At 55.6% G+C, this 20,888-nt stretch overlaps 1 protein-coding gene across 5 annotated transcripts in view; it reads left to right on the forward strand.

The window, feature by feature from the left end:
- The window catches only part of AGRN (agrin), a 105,752-nt gene that overhangs the window by 37,959 nt on the left and 46,905 nt on the right, over positions 1 to 20,888 (forward strand). For 2 of the 5 annotated variants that reach the window (XM_061450171.1, XM_061450172.1), the window contains exons 3-4: positions 2,222 to 2,242; positions 13,138 to 13,185. In XM_061450171.1, coding sequence (XP_061306155.1) covers positions 2,222 to 2,242; positions 13,138 to 13,185 — 69 coding nt within the window. Of the gene's footprint in view, positions 1 to 2,221; positions 2,243 to 10,862; positions 11,817 to 13,137; positions 13,186 to 20,888 lie in introns of those variants that run through there. The other 3 variants (XM_061450173.1, XM_061450175.1, XM_061450174.1) reach the window with 2 other exon arrangements.

The following is a 20,888-nucleotide window of genomic DNA, read 5'->3' on the forward strand; positions in this document are numbered from 1 at the left end:
CCCCTGTTTAAGTTTAAACCCATCAGCCCTTGTCCTATCAAGTCTATTCTGCTGCTTCAAATGTGTTGCTGCTGCTCTTGCGCCTTCCTTTCACCTTGGCAAGAGGCTCTTCAGAGGTGCTGCCTTGGCATGAGGGGCTTCCCCTGCTGCTCCCCAGCAGTAGCAGAGGAAGAGGAGTGGAGGAAGAGCCTTCTCTTCTGACAGGTGACAAAAGGATGTGATGGAGATGGCACAATCCGCATCACCTGAATCTGGAGGCATCAGAGCAAATGGAAGGAGGGCTGCAGTGCTGCAGCCAGACACTCATACATCATCTGCACCAAAGCTGGCCGTGGGGTCTTGGCTTTCATTTCTGGTTTTCTGCCTCTTTTTATAAATGAAAATCCCCAAATAAGCACGCTGCTCTGGGATGTTTTCAAGCTGTTTTTATCCCATCTTCCTTTCTTCCCTCCATTTCCCAACAGGTTACAGCAGAGAGGGGCTCCCTGTTGCCAGCGGAGGAGGCTGCACGTCACTTCCTTGGCATGGGGCCGTCTCCAGCCCTCAATGCTCACTTTGTTTTGTATCCCTCACAGTCTCGGTGAGCTGTCAGGCCTCTTCACAGTGTCACATTAGCCATGTCCCATTGTGGGAGCTGCTGCTGCTGTGGCACGCAGAGCACAGGGGAGGCCTCAGCATCCCTCAGCCTGGGTACCGATGAGCGCGCAGTGCTCTGTTCCAGCTGCATCCTCGCCTTCCTCCTCCTGCTTCCTCTTGCTCTTTGGCCCAGCATGATCCTTTTCCTTTGGAAGTCACCCACCTCCACCCCTTGCATCCCACCAGGCTTCCCCTGGGGCTCCATGTCCCGAGCCCAGCGTGAGGAAAGCACGTGAGCATCACCACGTACTCCAAGCTCCATCCTGCTCTCAACTATGTAGCAGCAAATTGTGTGGCTCTGTGAGGAGGCAGAGCAGTCTGGGTGGAACAGAACAGGTTGAGTTGCATTTCACCTACCCTTGTCCTGGTGGTGTGGGACAAGGACCTGAGCTCCTATTTCCATAGGCATCTATGATGAATGCTCTAATGGTTACAGGACTTCCATGCTGCCATAGAGGACTTTGGAGATAAATAAGCTGTGCTGAAGAACAGCTATTAAAATGCTCAGCTGTTTAACTGTGAACCTCCTCTTTCAGCATGGGTGTTGGGTTCTTTCATCCTCTGCTCTGGTTTCCTAGGCTTCGAAAGTAGCTCCGGCCCAGGTGGTGCATTTGGGTAGGAGGTATCAAGCTGCGATGACAAAGGATGGGTCCCTTTGGGCTGAATGGGAAACATATGATCCTTGGGAGCCTGTATTGGGAAGCTGGCGTGGCTATGGGTAGCTCCAGGCTGTTACAGACAGTGAGTTTGCTTTCAAGAAGTCACCTATTGACAAGGCGAAGTTTAGCAGTTAATACACGTTCTCTTCTGAGCCTTTGGCTGCACTTCTTATGCTCTCCAGGACTTCCTTTAGCTCTCCTTGTAAGGAAAGAGGGCATGCTTCTCCATGGATCAAATCACTGCGGTATCTGCTCCAGCGTGCTTGTGTTGTGTGGCTGATAGCAGCCACTGCTGGGATGTTCTGGATGGGGTTTGTGCTGTTATTTGCACGTATTTCTGGTCCTGGGGCTCTCTGTCTATCCCTTGTGCTGCTGTTCAGGGTTTAGGCTGTTGCACTGCGTCAGGATCCTGCTGTTTTCTGCCTATCTGTAGATTCGGGGGCCTGTTGTGTCATGAAAACATGTTTAAATCAATGGGCATGGAGACAAACCCAAAGGGGACAAGTGATGCTTCTGAAATGAGGGTAAATGCTGGGGGTACCAATAGCATGTTGCTGTTTTGCAAGTGAAGGTGCCAGTTGTGCTGTCCCCTTTGTCCAGCCCTGGACCACATGTGGGTGTCCAGAGGCACAGCTTGGTGCTGCACATGAGCTGCTGTCCTCCTGCCTCCTCAGTGTGAGATGTAGGATTGCTGGACCAAGGATAAGGAATACTGGCAACCCAACCATCACCTCCTGGGGTGATTTGGGAGCTGGTGCCCAATGGAAAGGGCTGGAAGAGATGGATGGAAGCTGCCCCATGTGGTGCTGATGGCAGAGCATTGGAGAGGGGGGCTTGGGAGGGTAGGAAAGCTTTGGGTTAGCTGCCTGTTTCCTTGTTTCTAACTGTTTTGTTCTCTCCTTTTTCTCCTCCCCTGCTTTCTAAAGAACATAGGAAGCTTCTTGCTGGTAAGTGGTGGTGTGTCATGCAAAGCAATACCATTTATTCCATCCACCATCAGGTTCGTTGGGTAGTCCCTGTCATTCTTCCATCTAGGATGTGCTGGAGCAATAGAAACCTTCTGGAGGTGGCTACAGGCACATCCATCCCCGTGGCTTCTTGGCTGCAGAGCGTGCCCTCACCTCAAAGGGAGCTATTGCTCTTAGATCACAGTTTGAAGAGCTGCTTTCACCTCTGCCTCCACCTCGCCCAGCCTGACTTTGGTACCTGGGCTCCATTGGATTGCTCCTGACCTTGCACAAAGCGAGTGCTGGTGCTGCAGCACCAAGGTTCTGGAGTGCTGTGGGCATGAAACTGTGATCTAAGGACTCCTCTCACCTAGTGTGTGTCTCATCTCCAACTCCATCCTTAGCCTTCACCTTCACTAGTTTCCTGGGGAGAGGGAGGGGGGGGGAATAGCATCTTTCCAGCTCATAATGGAGCTAAAAGTGATGGGTTAAACCTGTCCTTGGGGGGTCTGTGGCATGTGTTGTACCTGATGTAGCTCATGAAAGAGGCAGAACCGGCTTGGAGCAAGCTGCTCTAGTGGAAGGTGTCCTTGCCCATGGCAGGGGGTTGGAACTGGATGAGCTTTAAGGTCCCTTTCAACCCAAAGCAGTCTGGGATTGTATTAAACAGTGAATCCCAGTCATTAAAGCAAGCCGTGTGTGTGCTGTGCGTGGTGAGAGCAGCCCTTAGCAGGCGAGGGCAGCGCGTGTGATATCCATGGCTGCAGCCTGGCTGGGTGCCCACTTCCCCGTGATCCCCGGTGCTGGGAATCCCGGCATCCCTGGAGCCTCGTGGCCAGCTCCTTTGTTTGGTGGCTGCGGATGCGGGGTGTGTGTAGGGAAGGCGTTTGGCACGTGCTTGGGCTGGATGCTCATCTCACACCCTTCCCCTTGCGTGCACAAACCTTTGTGCTCATCCACTCGGGATGGAGAATGGGGCAGAGCAGAGCCACTGGAGCAGCTTGCTCCAAGCCCGTGTCCAACCTGGCCTTGAACACTGCCAGGGATGGGGCAGCCACAGCTTCTCTGGGCACCCTGTGCCAGCGCCTCAGCACCCTCACAGGGAAGAGCTTCTGCCTAAGAGCTCATCTCAGTCTCCCCTCGGGCAGGTTAAAGCCATTCCCCTTGGCCTGTCCCTACATCCCTTTTCCAAAGCCCCTCTCCATGTTTCCTGCAGCCCCTTCAGGCACTGGAGCTGCTCTCAGGTCTCCCCTTCAGGAGCCTTCTCTTCTCCAGAGCTGCTCCAGCCCTCGCAGCATCTCCATGGCCTCCTCTGGCCTCGCTCCAACAGCTCCACGTCCCTCTAGTGCCCCTTACGTACGAAGTGTTGCCTCTAGCACAAGGGCACACTATGTACATACACATACATAGAGATGGATAAGCAGCTGGCTCCTTGGTGTGACACGGGGTGGGACGGAGCTGTGGCAGCTCAGCTGGCCTTGGTCCGGGCATGTCCACCAGCACCGGGCCAGCTGTGGCTGCTGAGCTGTTTAGAGCTATTGCTGCTGTATTTCCTGCCTGGTCTGTGCCTTTATGTACGGTATAGAGACTGCTGTGCAGAACGGGAGGGGAAGGCTAAGGGTCTGCTTGGAAATGTGCCCTTGCTGGACAGAGGGACATAGAGGTTTATGGACCTCTCCGAGCGCAGGAGGAGGATGGAGAGAAGCTGTCCAAGCCGACAGCATCCTCTGCTGGCTGAATATCCCTGTGCATCAGCCCTGAGATGCATAAACTGAGTCCCTTGCATTTCCAAGCAGGAGAGCATCCTGCTCTGCTCCTGGTGGGGGCTGTTCGCTGGCACAAAGTGCTTTACTCTGAGCTGTGTGTGGTTGGCAGCGTGGTGGCTGGTTTTTACCTCCTCCCTTTGCTATCCAACCTGCAAGCCCCGCTGCTGTGCCTATGAGGAAGCTCCAAGCAGGACCACAGTTGGTTACAGAGGATGTCCCTGCCCATAGGCTCTTGTGGCTCTCCCTGCCTTCCCAATCCAATTGGAGCGGCTGCATCCTCCCCTGCAGGCATGTCCAAGCACATGGTTGCTGGCTGTGCTTCCTTTCTCCTTTCTAGTGATGGGCTCGAGCCCTCCTCACCTCCCTGAGGGGGGTTTGCTCACCCTATGGATGCAGCCTGGGTTTGAGCACCATCGCTGTGGGGCTGGGTGATGGGCAATAGGCTGTGTGTGTCCTCCCCTACTCTATAGGAGAGGGCAATGCTGCCTCGTCTCATCCTGCTGCTCAGCCTGGCTCTGTGCATTCCCAGGAGCCCAATCTTGCACCACTCCATGGCCCCTGCGCTTTGTTTGCTTGATGGGAAGCAGTTAACAAAGCTCTGCTGCACCAGAGAGCCTGGACCACAGCGTGGAGCTCGTGCTTTGTCTATGGTGGGTGCTGAGCATTGCCACAACCAAGGAGCTGCTCCGAGGGAGCTTGGTGACAGGGGATGGTGACTGATACAGAGCTGCATCACTCGAGGGTGCACATCCCTGCCCATGGCAGGGGGTCGGAACTGGATGATCTTAAGGCCCTTTCCAACCCAAACCATTCTGTGACTCGATGATTATGGGCTCTCTTATGGCTGTCCTGAGTGGGGCAACCAAGGGCAAACCCATTGCTCTCGTGCAGAGCCCTGCCTGGGATGAGATGGCAGAGGGCTATGGGGCTGCCCTGTGCATGGGGTTCAGGTTCTGCACCCCAGAGCAGCCCTGGCTCAAGGTGGCCGGTCCTTCCTGAATACTGCTGCCAGTATTCCCTCCGCCTGCAGCACTTTGTACAGCTTCCATGGCAGGTGATGCTTCTCCTGTTGGGATGTGGCACCTCTGCTCGGGATATGTGCTGGCCACTCCTGCATCCCCCACTGCTGCTTCTGAGCTCCTTGAGGGCTGATGGATAGGAATTGTCATAGAATCGTGGAATGGTTTGGGCTGGAAGGGACCTTAAAACTCCTCCAGTTCCAACCCATTGCCATGAACAGGGACCCCTTCCACTGGAGCAGCTTGCTCCAATCCCCTGTGTCCAACCTGGCCTTGAGCACTGCCAGGGATGGGGCAGCCACAGTTCAGGGCAGACTGGCCTGTGAAGCATTTGACAGGTCTGTTGTCCCCCGGCAAGGAGCAGCTTCCCATCCTCATCACCCTCCTGTTGCTCCACCATCATCCCCCCTATGCATGGGGATGCTGGGGGCAGCCTGCTCTCGGCTGGAGCCTCCTGCAGCACGATCCGTGCTGTGCGGAGCAGCAGAGGGCAGTGTGAGCCTGCCAGAGAGGAGCCAGGGCTGCAGCGCCGCAGCTCCAGCCAGAGCAGCCGCAGGGTTGGGGCTGTGAAGTGCGTGCATCCCGCTCGGGATACCCTTGGAACACCGGGAGAAGGCAGCGGGACAGGTCCTTAGTGCCATGGGTCAGTGGTGGCCTTGGCAGTGCTGGGGAATGGTTGGATTTGATGAGGTTAAAGCTCTTTCCCAACCCAACTGTATTCCATGATCCCTGAACACAGGAGCGTGGTTCTCCTGGGAATCCTTGTGAAGGCAGAGGGTGACAGTGCTTGTCTGGAGCTGTGTGTCCTAGCCCTGGGATGCATCATCCCCTTCCCTCGGGTTGCTTTCGCTTCGCTCTGTGCCTGCTTTTGATCTGTGCTGTATCTGGGGAGCTCTTTAGACGGGGACACCAAGTTCCGTGGGCACACCTTGTTTTACCTTTCCCTGTTTAAATCGGGGAGGCAGAGACATCACAAACCCACTCACTCTTGGGTGGTTGGGTGGAACTGCTATGGGCTTTGTGCTGCGAGTGTGAGGAACATCTGGGGCTGTCTGGCACTTCCAGTGCAGCACAGGCTGTGATGTGCAGACAGTGATGCATGAGAGAGGGTGACCTGTATCCCCTGTGGCACATGAGCGTGGACCACTCCATCCTACAGCACATCTGGAAAACAGCTGCACGGTCCCGAGCCGCATGGTAAGAAGGGTTTGCTTCAGGACAAAGTCACTAAGAGGGAAATTAAGAGGCACCTCTTGTCCAGCACTGCCTGGCGTAGCTCTTCATTGGGAATGGTGCGGATGGAACCCCTTTTCCGCTCCCCGCGCACCCGCATCCCTGTCTCCCGTTGATAGGGAATCAGAGCTCTTCCCTCCCAAGCGCTGCTCAGCAGGAGTCAAGCTGGGTCCTGCCAAGTGTTAAATGAAATAATTAAAGCCCCCACTTTCTCCCCCTCCTCTGCAATGTTGGTAATGAGCCTATGGAGCTGCAGGAGGGGATGGGGAAGGGAAGGATGTGCAAATGCCTTCTGCAGGCTCCCTCCTCCTCTTCACCCTCCCTGGAGGAAGCACAAAATGGCTCTCCAGGCATTGGGTGCTGACAGATAAATCCCAATTAGCTCCCTGCCAAACAGGATTAGGGAGAATGGAGCCAGGTGGGGAATCAGCTTGGAAACAGCAGGAGCTGGGGGCTCCTGTGAGGTCTGTAGCTCAGTGGGAGAGACTGACAGCTACCAGCCACTTCCTAAAGCAGCACTGGGGTCTGATGTCGCAGGCTGGTGCCTGGAAGAGGCAGAAATGAAGGCGAAGGAAATGAACCTGGTGTTATCTCTTCCCAAGTAAATGGGCCACAATGCGTGTCTGTGCTCCCGCAGCAAGAGGATAACCCCAGCATCCTGCCACGCTGCCTGTGCTGCTGCTCCGACATCCTCCCTGTGAAAGGCCACAGATAACCCCATTAATGGCACCAGGCTTTTAGCTGGCTGGTGACCACATGGAGGCCTTAATGCAGGGAGCACTGGTTTAGAAACTGGCCTGGGCAATATGGGTGAGCTCAAGGATTATGTTTTGTTGTAGGAGAAGAATAGCTGTGTCTGAAGGTGTTATAATGGGGGCTATCCCTGTCCCTCCCTCTTCTTCCCTGGTAGATACGGTGACTTTCTGCCTCTTGCCCTTTGCTGAGGCTGGTTCCCTTCTGAAAGCCTGCAGCTATAGCCAGGATGCTTCCAGTTCCAAGGAGGAGGAAAGGGAGGAATGCTGCATGGATGATGAGCAGTGGATGCTCTGGAGCCTGGCTGGTGGGACTGGGATTTCCCATTGCAATTGAGCCATATGTAAAGGTATCAGGGTGGTCCAACTTGTCCTGATGTCTCAGGTGCCTTTGGCTTGTGCACAGCCATTGCATGGCCCACTGGCCACCTCTTCCATCTTCCAGGCTGCTCACTTCTGAGCCAAAGGTGGCTTTTACGTGCTCCTTCACCTTGCTGGGGTCTTGCTGTGCTTTCTTACCTGGTCCTTCATGTCTTGGTGTAGTGTAAAGGGATGAGTGTGGTGGGCAAGGTTGGCAAAGGGATCGTATGGGAGACTGGCTGTCCCTGTGTGCTGTAGCTGATGCAGAAGGATGCAGGCATGAGATGTAGCTGTGCAGCATCCAGCTCTGGGGAGGTGATAACAGCCATAACCCACATGGATGGACCAGGCAACGTCTCCCCAGTGCACGTGGCTCCTCTGATAGCCAAGTCTCATCTGAGAGACTTGCATGAGGCAAATGTAAGTGTCTGACCTGCCCGTGCTGCATTTGAACCTGCCTCCTCCAGGACACACAGTTGTTCATACATGAGGCACTCCTGCCTCTAAAAGCGGCCCCTAAAGGGCTGGAGGGGACAGAGTCCTCACAGACCTGGGAAGAAAGGGAGGACTGTGCAGCGGTGATTTGCATGTGAAAACACGCAGGCAGGAGGATGCAAATGGCCTGGATTCCCTTTGGGATTTGTTCCTTTCTTTACTGGAAGCCTTTGGCCTTAGCCTGCGTGTGCTGGGATTGCTGGGGAAGCATGGCTCTGAGCATAGCTCAGGGAGAGGTGTGTGGAGTACAGGAGGGAAGAGGGATGCTGCTGGGTCAGCGTCAGCATGGGGAAGGCATTGGGCAGTATCCCAGGGCAGAGCAGAAGGATGCAGGACCATGCGGTGACCAAGCAGAGGAGAGGACCAGGGCACTTTGCTTTATGGGAAGGTCTTGGCTTCTTGTGTGATGCTCCAGAGATTCCCAGGGGCTGCAATCACTGGGAAGGGTTCTATAAATGCAGCAGGGACTTGAGCTTAACCTTTGTGGGGGGGGAAACACTGGGTTGGAGAGGTTGTGGGGGGCTCTGTGTGTGGTGAGATTTGGAGTCTCCATCCCGTTGCTGTGTGCTTCGACTTGCTCAGTGAGTGCTCCTTCCTCATCCCTGGTGCTGGAGGGGTGTTGTGCCATGTCCTGTGGCCTCTGGAGAGGGATGAGGAGCACTTCCCCATCTGGCAAAGGGCTTTGCTTGTGAGGGGGATCCTGAGATGGGTTTTTAGTAGGGATATGCTTGGGAGAGATGGATTCAGGAAGCAGTTGGGCTCTCAGGGGCTCTGTTTGGAGGAGAACAGCTCCTGGGGTGCACATCAATCTTCCTGCCTGCTTGGACGTGACATGGTTTTGTGGTGGGTAAAGGTTGGGCTTGATGATCTTAAAGGTCTTTTCCAACCCAGCTGATTCCGTGCTCAGGCACCCTGCTTGTGTGGGCTCCCCTGGTTAGGATGCAGCCCATGCCTCGCAGCAAGCTGGGATCATATTCTGTGAGTCCCCAGGGAGTGATGCAGGTTTAAAAGGGAGCAATACCTGGGACGTAATTGGAATTCTTTCCTCCTTTCCCTGTTTTCCTCCTTCCCTGCACTTGGCACGTTGTACCCACAGTGCTGGGACACTCAGGATGCTCCCAGCCCACATCTCCATCAGAGACGAGCAGCTCTGTGGTGTACCTTACGCCAATCCCATCCCAAGGAGATCCCAGAGCCTTGCTGACTCCTGATGCCTGCAGTGCCCTGCTAAGGGACCACCCAACCTCCTCCACATCTCCCCACCGGAGGGGAGAGGAGAGGAGGTGGATTCAGCTCCAGTGTTTGTGTCCCTCAGGCTCCAGGCTAATTGCCAAGGTGAGGGAGGAGCGAGGCTGGGGTTGGGAGGGATGCATGCTGCCCGCAGGGTTGTTCTCCCACCTCAGGTTGGTGGTGTCTGTTGGAATGGGAATTTCCATGCAGTGAGCATCTCCCCAGGCTGTGCTTCCCGTCCTGGCTGCCTGCTGGGGGCCGAGCATGGGGCGATGGGAGGAACTTAGAGCAGCTTCTCTGCAATGAGCTTCCCAGTTTGCCCACAGCGGGGTTCCCCGCTGCCACATCCCCACAGTGCTCATCTTCCCTGAGGAGAATAGGAGGGGGGTTTGAGGATGTGGTACAGCAAGGGCAGCCCCTCGCAGCGCTGCGGGACAAGGGACGTGCAGAAGCCCTCGTGTCCCATGGCTTGGGTGATGAACCAGCCCCTGGAAGCGCAGGGCTGTGTGTATTCAGGTGCCTCTGTAACCAGAGAGCCCTCCTCTTGCAGGGTTTTGTTGTGAGCCTCCAGAGCTGCTTTGTTCCTCCATGGTAGGAAAGAGCTCAGCCTGTTCCGAGACCTTCACTAGAGTAATCTTTTCTCTCCCCATACTCTCTGTTCCCCCACCCAGCTGGTGTGCTGGTGGTGCATGGACCCAAGAGCACCCACTCTGCGCCTGCTCCCTCCGGGTGTTCGTGTGGGGCTGCTGTGGGTTGGAAAAGAGCTTCCAGCTCATCCAGTCCAACCATTCCCAGCACTGCCAAGGCCACCACTGCCCCATGGCACTGAGGCCTCGTCTCCACAGCGTGTGGATGCTTCCATGGACGGTGCCTGCAGCCCTGCCCTGGGCAGCCTGTTCCGGTGCCTGAGCGCCCTTTGGGGCAGGAATTGTTCCTCAGCTCCATCTAAACCTGCCCTGGGGCAGCTTGAGGCCGGTTCCTCTTGTCCCATGGGGGAGCGATGAGGCCCCCCCTGAGCCTTCTCCTCTCCAGACTGAGCCCTCCCTTTAGCACCAACACCCAGACAATGGTCACGGCGGGGCCGCTCCTTGCGGGGCTCCGCTGCCCCCGGGGGTCTCGTCCCTAACGCTGGGGAGGGTCCGATGCTGCTCCCGGCCGCTCCGCCCCAACGTGGGCGATCGGGCGGGCGGGGCGATGGGTCCCGGCCGGGCTGGCCCCGGGGGAACGGGGCAGCGCTCCCCGCTCTTTGTCTGCGCCGCGCCCGCTCCTTTGTTGTCTATTGGGGGGGGTCTCGCTCCCTGCGCTCACCGGGGCTCGACCCACTGCGGGCGGGGAAGGAAGGAGGGGAACGGGGATAGAAGGAAGGGGGGGACACGGCGGGCGCCGGGGGCAGCGGAGCGGGCGGGGAAACTTCAGGGCGTGGGGCGGGCGGGTGCTCCGTTGTCTGATGCTGCGCGGCCCTTCCACGCGTGAATCCCGGGATTAGGGAGCCGGGATTGGGGAGCGGGGCTCCGGCAGCGCCGCTCTGTCCCCCTATCCCGCCCGTGCCGCTTCCCCCATGCCGGGCTCGGCGGGCAGCCGGGATCGCTCCGGGAAGGACTGGCATGTCCTTGCGTGAGGAAGCGGTGCCGCTCTGCCCCGCTTGCTCTCCGCCGCCGAGGTGCGCGGGGCGGCAGCGAGCCCGACGGGAGGACCGGGGCGGCGGAGCCGGTTTGTTCACCGGAGGCTGAGGAAGCGGCGGGGGAAGCGACGCGAGGCTGCGGGGTGGAGGAGCGGTGGATGTGAGCGGAGCCGCGCTGCGCGGCTGCTGAAGCATCCTCCGGTGCGAGGATATTCCTGGAGGTTCGGAAGCTGGGAGCGTGGGATACCTGCTCCGGAGCATCCGCAGCTGAAGGAGACACAGAGAGCGGAGGAAGCTCGGTGTTCCTGGAGCGAGAGGCTGCTACACACCGCCGGGGTGGTGAGATTTCACCTCCCATCCCCACCAAGAGGATACTGAGGGAATACGGATGTTTCCGAGGCTGTGAGCCCAAGAAGGGTCCCATGCTGGTCCCCCTCGCATCACCTCTGTCCCAGCCCTGCTCTTGGGAGGCAGCGTGCATCGGGGCTGTGGCAGCCTCCATCATTCCCACACCAGTAGCAGCTTGTCCCCATCCCGGTGGTCTTGGCTGCAGAACTTGAGCTCTCAGCACTTTTGCCTGGGGTTGTTTAGTTTGCAAGGTGCGGATTGACACGGATTCTGTTGTTCCATGACACCTGCCGGGCTGGAAGAGGGATTGCTGAGCACAGGACTGTGTGTGTCCTTTCAGAGCGAGCTCGGACCTGCCCCTTAGGCAAAACCCTGCTTTGAGATGGCAGCTGTGGGGACAAACTCGTGCTCCTGGAGGTGCCACCTTGCCCTGCTGTGAGCAGAGAATGGGAACCTCTGGGAAAACTTAGGTCTTGCTGCTGCTGAACACAACCAGGGAGGGGGAAAAGAGGGATTCATGTGAGCTTTGTGGCTGCTCTGCCTTGGATGGGTCGTCGGTGGGTCGAGCTTTGGCCTGCAGCATGACAGCTTGCCAGTACCCCATGGCGCCGGGGGCTTTGGAGCGGGACCGGCTGTACCAGCACAAGGTCTCCTTGGTGGTGCGGTACTTCATGATCCCATGCAACATCTGCCTCATCCTCCTGGCCACCTCCACGCTGGGATTTGCCGTTCTGCTCTTCCTCAACAACTGTAGGTGTCTCTGGGCGTGTGGGAAGAGCAGGGGAGGGAAAAGCAGGGGTCAGGTCAGTGTGGGAGCAGCATCCCAGTGCTGCCATCGCTTGTCTGCTGCTGTCTGGGGAGGTGACAGCTCGCTATGTAGCTCTACCCTCCTTTTCCCTTAGATGATGCTGTGAATGTGGGTGTGTGTGAGCCAGCTCCAGCTCCCTACTGTGTGCTCATGCTTTTGGCTGCACCAGCACCCTCTGTGTCCCGTGTCCCCAAAATACTCCGTGTCCTGATCTGCTGCTGGAGGTCTGAGTGTGGGTGATGCTCCGGAGGGGGATGCATTGGTCTGTTTGTGAGGTGGGGATCTCAGCAGGGCTCTGTGGGAGGTGAGGGGCAAACGATGTGAGTCCTGCCCTGGCCAAGGGCTTTTGCTGCTCCCTTGTGATAAGGAAACTCAACCTGTGACTATATGTGACGGATGTGAGATATCTTCTAGGCTGCTTCCTGCTCTCTATACATTCTCTTGCTCTGAAGAATCAGCAGGTCGGGGCAAGACAGAGTTCTCCTTGAGGTCAGGCTGCCCTGGTGTGCCTGAGTAGATCACACAGTTGGTTCCAAGCGGATGCGGGTACATCCATGAACTGCCGGCTGCTGTAGGCACTGTGCTCTGTTCACACATCCTTGCATGGGTGCTCCCCACCCCAGAGCCTGGGAGGAAGACTCCATCATGAGAGGTGTCTTTTACCTCCTTGATGCTGGCAAGTGCCCAACGCCTGCTGTGAGGAAAGCCTTTAGAGGGCAGGCAAAGCCTTCAGCCTGGCTTTGGGCTCACCTCCTTGGCTAATCAGGGGATATCCAGATGTAAGGGCTGGCAGTGGCAGGGCAAGGTCCCACTTTGCCCTGGGATCTGTGGTCCTGTCTATGGGAGCTTTCACCTTCTGCTGCCCCAGGTTACCCCATTCTCCCACCTTTGGTTGGAGGTGCAGCATCCCTACTGCTGTCCTGCTCAACCCAGGTGACTTGGTGAGTTGGTACCCAGGTACACGTGTGAGAGGTGATGCACAGCGCGATTTACATCACAGCCCTGGTGAGATGCACCTGATCCTGCCAGGCTGCCAGATCCCAACCCAGAGATGCTCCCTTGATGCAAATGGGAGAGCTGGAGCTCCTGTTCCCTTCTTGCTCCCATGCATTCCCTGGGGATCAGTGCCTGCTTGTGTGCTGAAGGAAGGAAATGCTGGTCCAGCAGCTGCTGGGGAGCGGTGGGCAGGGGTATGGGGGCCGCAGAGGAGAACGTGTACCAAAGGGGAGTGCTGACAGCCCCTTGTTTTGTGTTTCTTTGCAGACAAGCCCAATAGTTACTTTACTCAGACGCCGCCAACGCCGCGCGATGGTAAGTACCCATTGCTCTGCTCCTATGCTCAGGATGCGCTTGAGCCTCTCGTGCTCCTCCTGACCCAGTGATCTATTTCCCTGTGCTGCATGTCCTCGTCCCTGCCCTGGGGATGCAGGAGTTGGATGCTGGGCAGAGCAACTGCTCCTCCTGGCTCCTTTTCCCTGCAGAAGGTTTTCCTGGGTGGAAACGGGAAGGGGTTGGAAAGGGAGATGGGATCATCCAGTGGTTTGCAGAGCTTTACTGGTTCATGGGGCTGTGCAAAAAAGTATAAGGGACCTTAGACTTAATTCCATGGCTATTCTGTGTTTATTCCTTGTGGGTCTTCCTGGATGTTGGCAAAAGGAAGGGGGAAGCAGAAGGGAGCAAAACCAAGGTTGAAGAAGCAAATGGCATCTATGGCCGCGGTATGTGATGGGAGGGAAAGGCTGTGAGAAGGTGATGGACTGTTGTTAGCATGATGAAATAGCCAGAAACGGTGTTCTGCCTCCCTTGGTTCCTCTGTGGTTTCGGTGTGGTGTCAGAGGGGAGCACAGGGAGTGATGTGGACACAGCATCTCCTGCTTTAGCAGGTCTTGGTCTCGCTGGCAAAGGACTGGAGTGGGTTGTGCTGGCCCACGGCAGGAGGAGGTTAAATGGGCATGAAGAAAGGAGGAATCTCTGCAGCCCAAGTGTGTGGGATGTGGAATAAGCAGGGGTTTTGAGGCTACCAGAGGTTGCTGAGATGCTGTTGCCCATTCATTAAATCACTGCTTCTGCTGCACAGCCAAAGTTGAATCATCGCATCCTGGCCCATCCAGCCTTGGATCAGTCAGCTCCTAACACTGCCTAAACGCTACCACCAAATCTGTTGGGCTCCTGTTCCAGCTGGCAAAAGGTTTCAGCTCTACCAGCACCCAGAGCCAAATGGAAGCTGGTGTTCAGCTTAGGTTGCTTAGGTCCCACAGGCTTCTGCTTCTGGGCTCGCTTAGCAATTCCCTCTCCATCTCCCATCATCTGTGTGTCCTTCACAGGCAAGGACAGCGCCTTTGTTTCCAATGGACTTGCACTTTCCCTGGACCACTTATGGATTGTCTTTCACCTATGGGTTCCCTGGTGTCTGATGAGCACCTCGCACCTTTCCTCTGAGCTTCCTAAAGCCTTCTGGTCTCTCAGACCTGCAGGGACTTTGCTTTTGGAGGCCATGCTGTTACCAGTCGATGCTTTAAAAGCTGTTGGATGCAGGCAGGCACACGCTCAGATAATGTCATTGCAGGAGCTTTGTTTTCACTGAGCATCATTTGAGCACGCTGCTTTTTTGCTGGCAGGATCTCCAGTCCCCTTCCCCATGTCCCACACGCCCAGAGAAGGAGCCAGGAGAAAACAGCAGTCAATTAATAGCATGTTTGTTTCTTCCCTTCTTGCTTTCTCTTCTGGAGGTGGGAAAGGAGGCGGGGGAGAAACGGATGCTAGATAAAATGTGATTAGTCTATAATTGGACCAGAGGAGACATCTAAGGCAAAAATAAAAGCAGACGTAGGTGTAGCTCCTTAGCTTAGGGCTCCAAAATATTAGCAGCCCAGCCCATCCAGATGACATACTCCAAAAGATCTCTGGTCCCCACAAGAGATGGAAAGCTACTACCCATGGGGGTGGGTTGCCGAATGAGGCCCCTCCTTTGGCAGGCTTCATAGTTCCAACCTGCTCTAGTGGAAGGGGTTGGAACTGGATGGCAGGGGGTTGGAACTGGATGAGCTTTCAGGTCCCTTCCAACCCAAAACAGGCTGGGATTGTGTGATTTAGGCAGGGCTGTGCTTGTACTTGCAACTGCGGGGGCTGTGTCCCAGCACAACAGTGTGATAGTGGCAGCATTAGGCACAGCACGGGCCCTCAGTTGCTGCTTCTCCATTGAGCTCCTCGAGGTTCATCACCTCTTCATCTCCTGGGGCCGATCCTGCCCTTCTCCAAGCGCTATGGTGAGCAGTGTTGTGAGTGTTGTGCTGTGAGCCAATGGATCTCTGCCCATCGGCACCCACTGAGGGTGCGCACCTTGGGATTTCCATGTGGGGACCCTGCTGCTGGGAGGTTTGTAGTGGTCCTTTCCCCTTCCAAACTGGTGCAGAACAGGGCAGGAATCATTGTCAGCCCAGGCATTGTCAGATCTCAGTTTTCCCTATGAAGGAAGTGGCTTCATGCACCTTGGGCATCATCTCTTCTGCAATGACCCTGTCTTGCACACATAAAAGGTGCTGCAGCCACGGCTGCTCCGTGGTGCTTGGTGATGCTGGAGGTGAAAGACACTGCAGGGAAGGGTCTGTAATTAACACTTGTGTGCTATTTATCTCTTCCTTTTCTTCCTCATACCCATTTCTACCCTAGAAAGCTCTCCAGCCACACACTGATTTATAGAGTGGTCCCCGTTGCATCCCGAATCAAGGCCGTTAATGCTGTTAACTCACTGCTTTCTCCCACACCGCTGGCATTCCCGCAGCTGGGAAGGGGATTGTTAAGCTTTATAGAGTCTTAAGGCCTGGTTGCCTTAAATGCAGTGCTCTGTGAAGGCTGTTGCCTTCTCTCCAACTGAAGGACTGGCCTGGGGCATCCAAGCGGGTTAATTCTCCTCCTCAGTAGGGGAGCGTCTGCATAGGGAGCTGGGTTGAGGGCGGATGTTGGCTCAGGTGCATCCCCCTAGGGCAGGATTGCAGGTGTGGTGCAGGGGGTAGGCAGGCTGGGCTGTGCCTTCCTGCATCCCCTGGGGTGCAATAAGTGGTGGGAGGGTACCTCCTCCCCTCTGCTTGTTCTTGCAGCATCTGTGAGGAGAGGCTTGGTTCCTGTTTGTTTTCAGCATCCCTTGGTGGAGTTGTGTGCGGGAGGCAAAATTGCTTTTGCTGTTTGCTCTGTGGAGGGCAGGGAGAACAATGAACCCTCTCAGAGCCCTGAAGCCAGGTTGCTTAGGTGAATCAATAGGATAAAGCACTGGTTTCTCAGCATTAGCTCCCCATCATCCCTCTTTCCCTTCCACCTGCCTCCCTTGGTGCTCTGCAGGGGTACCCTCGCAAGCCAGCATCCCTGACGGATGCTCACCAGCCCTTTTGCTAGCATCCACCTTTGCAGATGTGTTAATGGCACCAACCAGTCTCTGCTGGGTTTGGAACCACCCGAGGAGGCCAAGGGGGCTGGACACCCATTTCCATTTGGCGAGCATGGATAGAGCGATGCTGGCCTGACCCGTCGCCCTGGGCCGAGGGAGCAGCACTAAGCACCTATTTATGGATGCATAAAAGCAGCAGTGGCATGTGGGATGAGGACATCTGAGAAATTAAACATTGGGAAAATGCTTTCTTGTGCCCGGCAGCCCCATAAATACAGGGTTTACAGCACTGGGGTTAGGCAGAGAAATAGCTGGTGCAGGTGGCTCTTGAAGTGTGCATAGGAAAGCAGTGGATTAATCCTACAGCGCTCTCAGTCCTGGGGGTTGGGTTTCTCCTGGTTATTGGATGCTCTCTTTGGCACCCTGTTATGGCTTTGCCTTGCCAGATCCAGCTCCGTTTCTCCTCCAGTGGCTCCCAGTCCATCTGGTGTCCATGAAGCAGGGGGCAGCCGTGTGCAGCAGTGTGAGCACTGGTTGCTCCTGTCCCTGCTTGTGGCCATCTTTGCCTTCATGGGGTTTAAATGGTGCTGTGTGTTATGGAGCATCAGCTCTGTGCCATGGGGCTGTTAGGGAATGCTCCCCACTTGTGTATGATGAGTCTAGTGAGTGTGGTCCTCCTCCTTTCTGATGCTGCCAGCAAGCTGCTCTAGTGGAAGGTGTCCCTGCCCATGGCAGGGGGTTGGACCTGGATGAGCTTTAAGCTCCCTTCAACCCAAACCATTCCATGATGCTTCATCAGAAAAAGATGTTCCTTTCTTTTACCTGGTCTTTTTTAATCAACATCCCCTAGTTCTGATGAGCTTCCTTTGGTCAGTAACCCATTGCCTTGGGGTTAGAAATCGTGCATGGTGCTTGCCTCCCCTTGCCTGCTCTGCATCGCGGCTCTCTGGGCAGCATTGTGCTTGCCCAAGGGGGTATTTGGCTGCCCTGGAAAGAGAGCCATGAAAATGTGACTTAACCCACAAGCTCTTCAGTGCTGTTGCCTCTGTGTGGTACAGGAACACCCTGCTGGCTTTGGCTGCTAATCCCAGCCTGCTTCTCTTTTGACAAAAGCCAATTTAAGACTTGGATGCTTCAAAATGAATTCCTTCTGCAGGCTTCGTGAGGGTGCTTGTCTCAGGAAGGTGCTGCAGACCTGGGTGGTTTTGTCTGCCCATAGATGCATGGGGGAGCCCCTGATCTTTCCTGACCATCCCACTCTCTCCCTTCATACTGATTCATTTCCCAGTCCTTCCCTACGTGCGTGGCTTGAAATGGAGCTGAGTTGTATCAGCAGGAGTGGAGAAAGTGCATCTTTCTAGGAGCAATCCATCTCTTTACAGCCTTGGAGCCATGGCATCCACGTGTGCCAGCTCCCTACCTGACAAACTCAGGCAGCAGGGATGATGTCAAGCCTTGAGGATGCTCTCTGCAGACCCACAGTCAGATGCTGTGACCTCTCCTCTGTGTGCCAAGAAGGGATGCTCCATGGCTTCCTCCCCGGGTCCCAGTGGCTCGAATGGAGATGCTCTCCTGCTCGCTTGTGCTGTCAGTATTCCCCTCACAAGCTCTGTTACACTGAGGAATGATTCCTTTCCTGTAGGGAGCAGGGAGAGCTTTGCACCCCCTGAATGCCTCATCCCTGCTGCACGGCACCGGGGTACCCTCTCCCCAGGCAGTGTGAGCAGCGCTGGTGTTTCTGCACTGTTCCAGCCCCCGAGGAGGGACTTGGAGCATGGGAGCGTGGTGGGAAGTCTTGTCACACACCATGGAACAGGAGAGAAATCTCTCTCTCTGCGCCAGGTGAATTCCTGTACCAGGCTGATGAGCTCAGTTTTAATTACACACTGCCTACTCCTCCTCGTCAGAGTTTGCTGCAGCACGCACTGAAGCGCTGACCTCCTGCACTGTTGATGTGATGCTCACTCCCCACTGCCTCGGGTAGAGGGTGACCTGGGATGCCCTTCTGTTTACCCCAGCATCCTGGCCTTCAGGGTGAAGCCATCCACCTCCTAACTGGCCATGGGGGTCCCCAGATCACCCTGGTTGTATCAGTGTCTTCTCCATCCTTTTTTACTGCTATGGCAGTGAGGCAACCTCTCGGGTCTACCTGTGGATCCTCATCCCCCTACCCCAGCCTGGCTTATCCTGCCTATTGCTGCAGTAGGGGTGACTGTTCCCCTGGCTGGGTTTTGCACCCTGAGCAGCAGCAAAGTGTGTTTCAGCTCAACCAGCTCAGGGCTGCTCTGGAGGGAGGAGAGATGCTAAACATAGCTCTTCAGAAGTCGCGCAGTAGATAAGGTAGTAGCAGTTATTAGGCACCACTTTTGATCTCTGGAGAGCATTTTCTTCTCCATTTACAGCGAGGTTTGAGCCTTCTCTTGGGGATCAATCTGTGCACTTTCATGATACGTGGCTTAAGCGTTAGAGGAGGAGTGGATGGGGGGAACTGCCAGGGGTGTTCCTGGTTTTCCCTGTATCCTTGCTAAGGCTGTGGCTTCCCAGGCTTGCCTCATTCCCTGACGTCTGGCTTTTAGTCTCAGAGTGTTGTGATAAAGAAGCAGCCCTTGTCTTGCCTTGACTTCTTCCCTCTTCTTCCCTTGGCCGTGCCATGCTGAAGTCAGTGTGTGGTACCTAGAGCATCGCTACCAGCTCTAGTATTAGCCCAGTGAAGATACTGCCTGGCGCTGTGCTGTGGCAGAGGATGTCTTGCCAAGTGGACATTGGCTTTGTAGGAACATGCCCGAGGTCACAGGGACACAAGGTTCAGTGGTAGGTGTTTGCTGACAACAAGAGAGGCTGCAGTTACGTGGTTCAGTGGCTTAGGGATGCGGTTGCTGTTTAATGCTTCATGTGAAGTGCAGATGGAGAGGAAAGACCAGCAGGAGGTGTGAAGCTGGCTGGGACCTGCAGGGTATGAGCAAGCTCCTTGCAAAGAGCATGAGCAGCGTGAGCACAAAGACCTGGTAGCGTGCCCAAGGGGCTGAGAAGGGTTGGCAAAGGGCAGTGTGCTGGCTTTGGCAGGAGCTGGCATCCAGGGGCTGCTCGGCCTCCTTCCCTTCCCTTGAACATCCCTGGTTTGAAAGCTGGTTTGCTTCCCTCTGTGGAAGCAGGTTAAAACAATCCCTTGTGTACAGGCTGCCATCCACCTGGGTGCACGCTGAGCTCCTTGCTCGCACCCCTGGTGCATGCAGTTTCCAAACTCCATTTGATGGAGGCTGAGGAATTCTTCCCATCAGGAGAAGCTGTGACAGAGCCGCTCTCACAGGGGGCTTGTGGCAGATTAATGAAAGTCATTTACGATGGTGTTTGATCTGCAAGAGGGATGCTTTGATGTTTGAGACCCAAGAACACGATGCTTCCAACTCCACCCTGCCCTGCCTGCCTCTGGCATCACCTTCATCTTGCTCGCTACCATCCCTCTGCCTCCAGCGCTGGAGTTTGCTTTTAGACCTTCCAATGGTCCAGCTTTTTCCCTTGCTGCCCACCCCTCCTGACCCATAGTTATAGACTCTGTGGTCGTGTTCTCATCCTGCTCCTCTGCCTGCTGTGGCTCATGCTGCTGGCATCACCAGTGCCAGCTCTGTGAGGTGCTGGGCTGCCCTTTCCCAAGTGGGGGCAGGCTTTTAGCAGTGAAGTGGTGGTGGGTTTTAGTAGTGAAGAGATGTGACTTTATCACCATATGCCAGTATTTAAAGGGTGGCTATGAAAGAGATGGATACTCCCTTTTCACAAGGAGCGATGTCCTTATGAGGGGTGATGGGCACAAGTTACTCCTGGGGAGATACAACTTGGCACAAGAAGGTGTATCACGATGGGAACAGCCATTGGAATCATCTCTGCAGGGAAGTGGTGACTCCCCAGTGCTGGGCACTGTTAGGACTGGGCTGAGGAGGGTGTTGGGACATCGAGTCCGGGTCATGCTTTGCTAGAACGGTTGGATCAGATGATCCTTGAGTTCCCTTCGGATGCGATATTCCATGATTCCATGAACTGACAGCTCTGTGCCGGTGTCGGCATGGCCTGGGATGCGCGGGGCTGTGGGGCTGACACATCCTTGTCTCTCACCCAGTAAGCCCTGCCTGATGTAATTACTATTGATGGTGGGAGGCAGGTCCCGGGGACAGGAGTAGATGTACACACAGGAGTAGACGTGCACAGAGGAGATGGGGCTGGAGCAGCCTCCCTGGTCTCCATGGCAACGGGTACCTCATGCAGAATTAATGCGGGCCTTGGCCGGCCTGACCCGGCTCCATCCCTGGGGCCTTGCCATTCCCTTTACCCTTTCGGGAGCAGGGAAGCCCCTGCAGCAGCTCAGCCCTGCTCTTTGCTCGTGTCCTTTGCCTTGTGGCACAGGGTGCCCAGAGAAGCTGTGGCTGCCCCATCCCTGGCAGTGTTCAAGGCCAGGTTGGACACAGGGGCTTGGAGCAAGCTGCTCTAGTGGAAGGGGTCCCTGTTTATGGCAGGGGTTGGAGCTGGATAAGCTTTAAGGTCCCTTCCAACAAAAACAATTCCATGATTATATATATATATATATATATGTACACACACCCTGTGTGGCCTATATCCTATACATATCCTAGCGTGGCCCATG

The sequence above is a fragment of the Pezoporus flaviventris genome, unplaced genomic scaffold (genome assembly GCF_033815535.1).
Source record: "Pezoporus flaviventris isolate CSIRO_AGI_PZ_B2104156 unplaced genomic scaffold, CSIRO_AGI_Pfla_v1 ptg000009l, whole genome shotgun sequence".
Taxonomy (NCBI): Eukaryota; Metazoa; Chordata; class Aves; order Psittaciformes; family Psittacidae; genus Pezoporus; species Pezoporus flaviventris.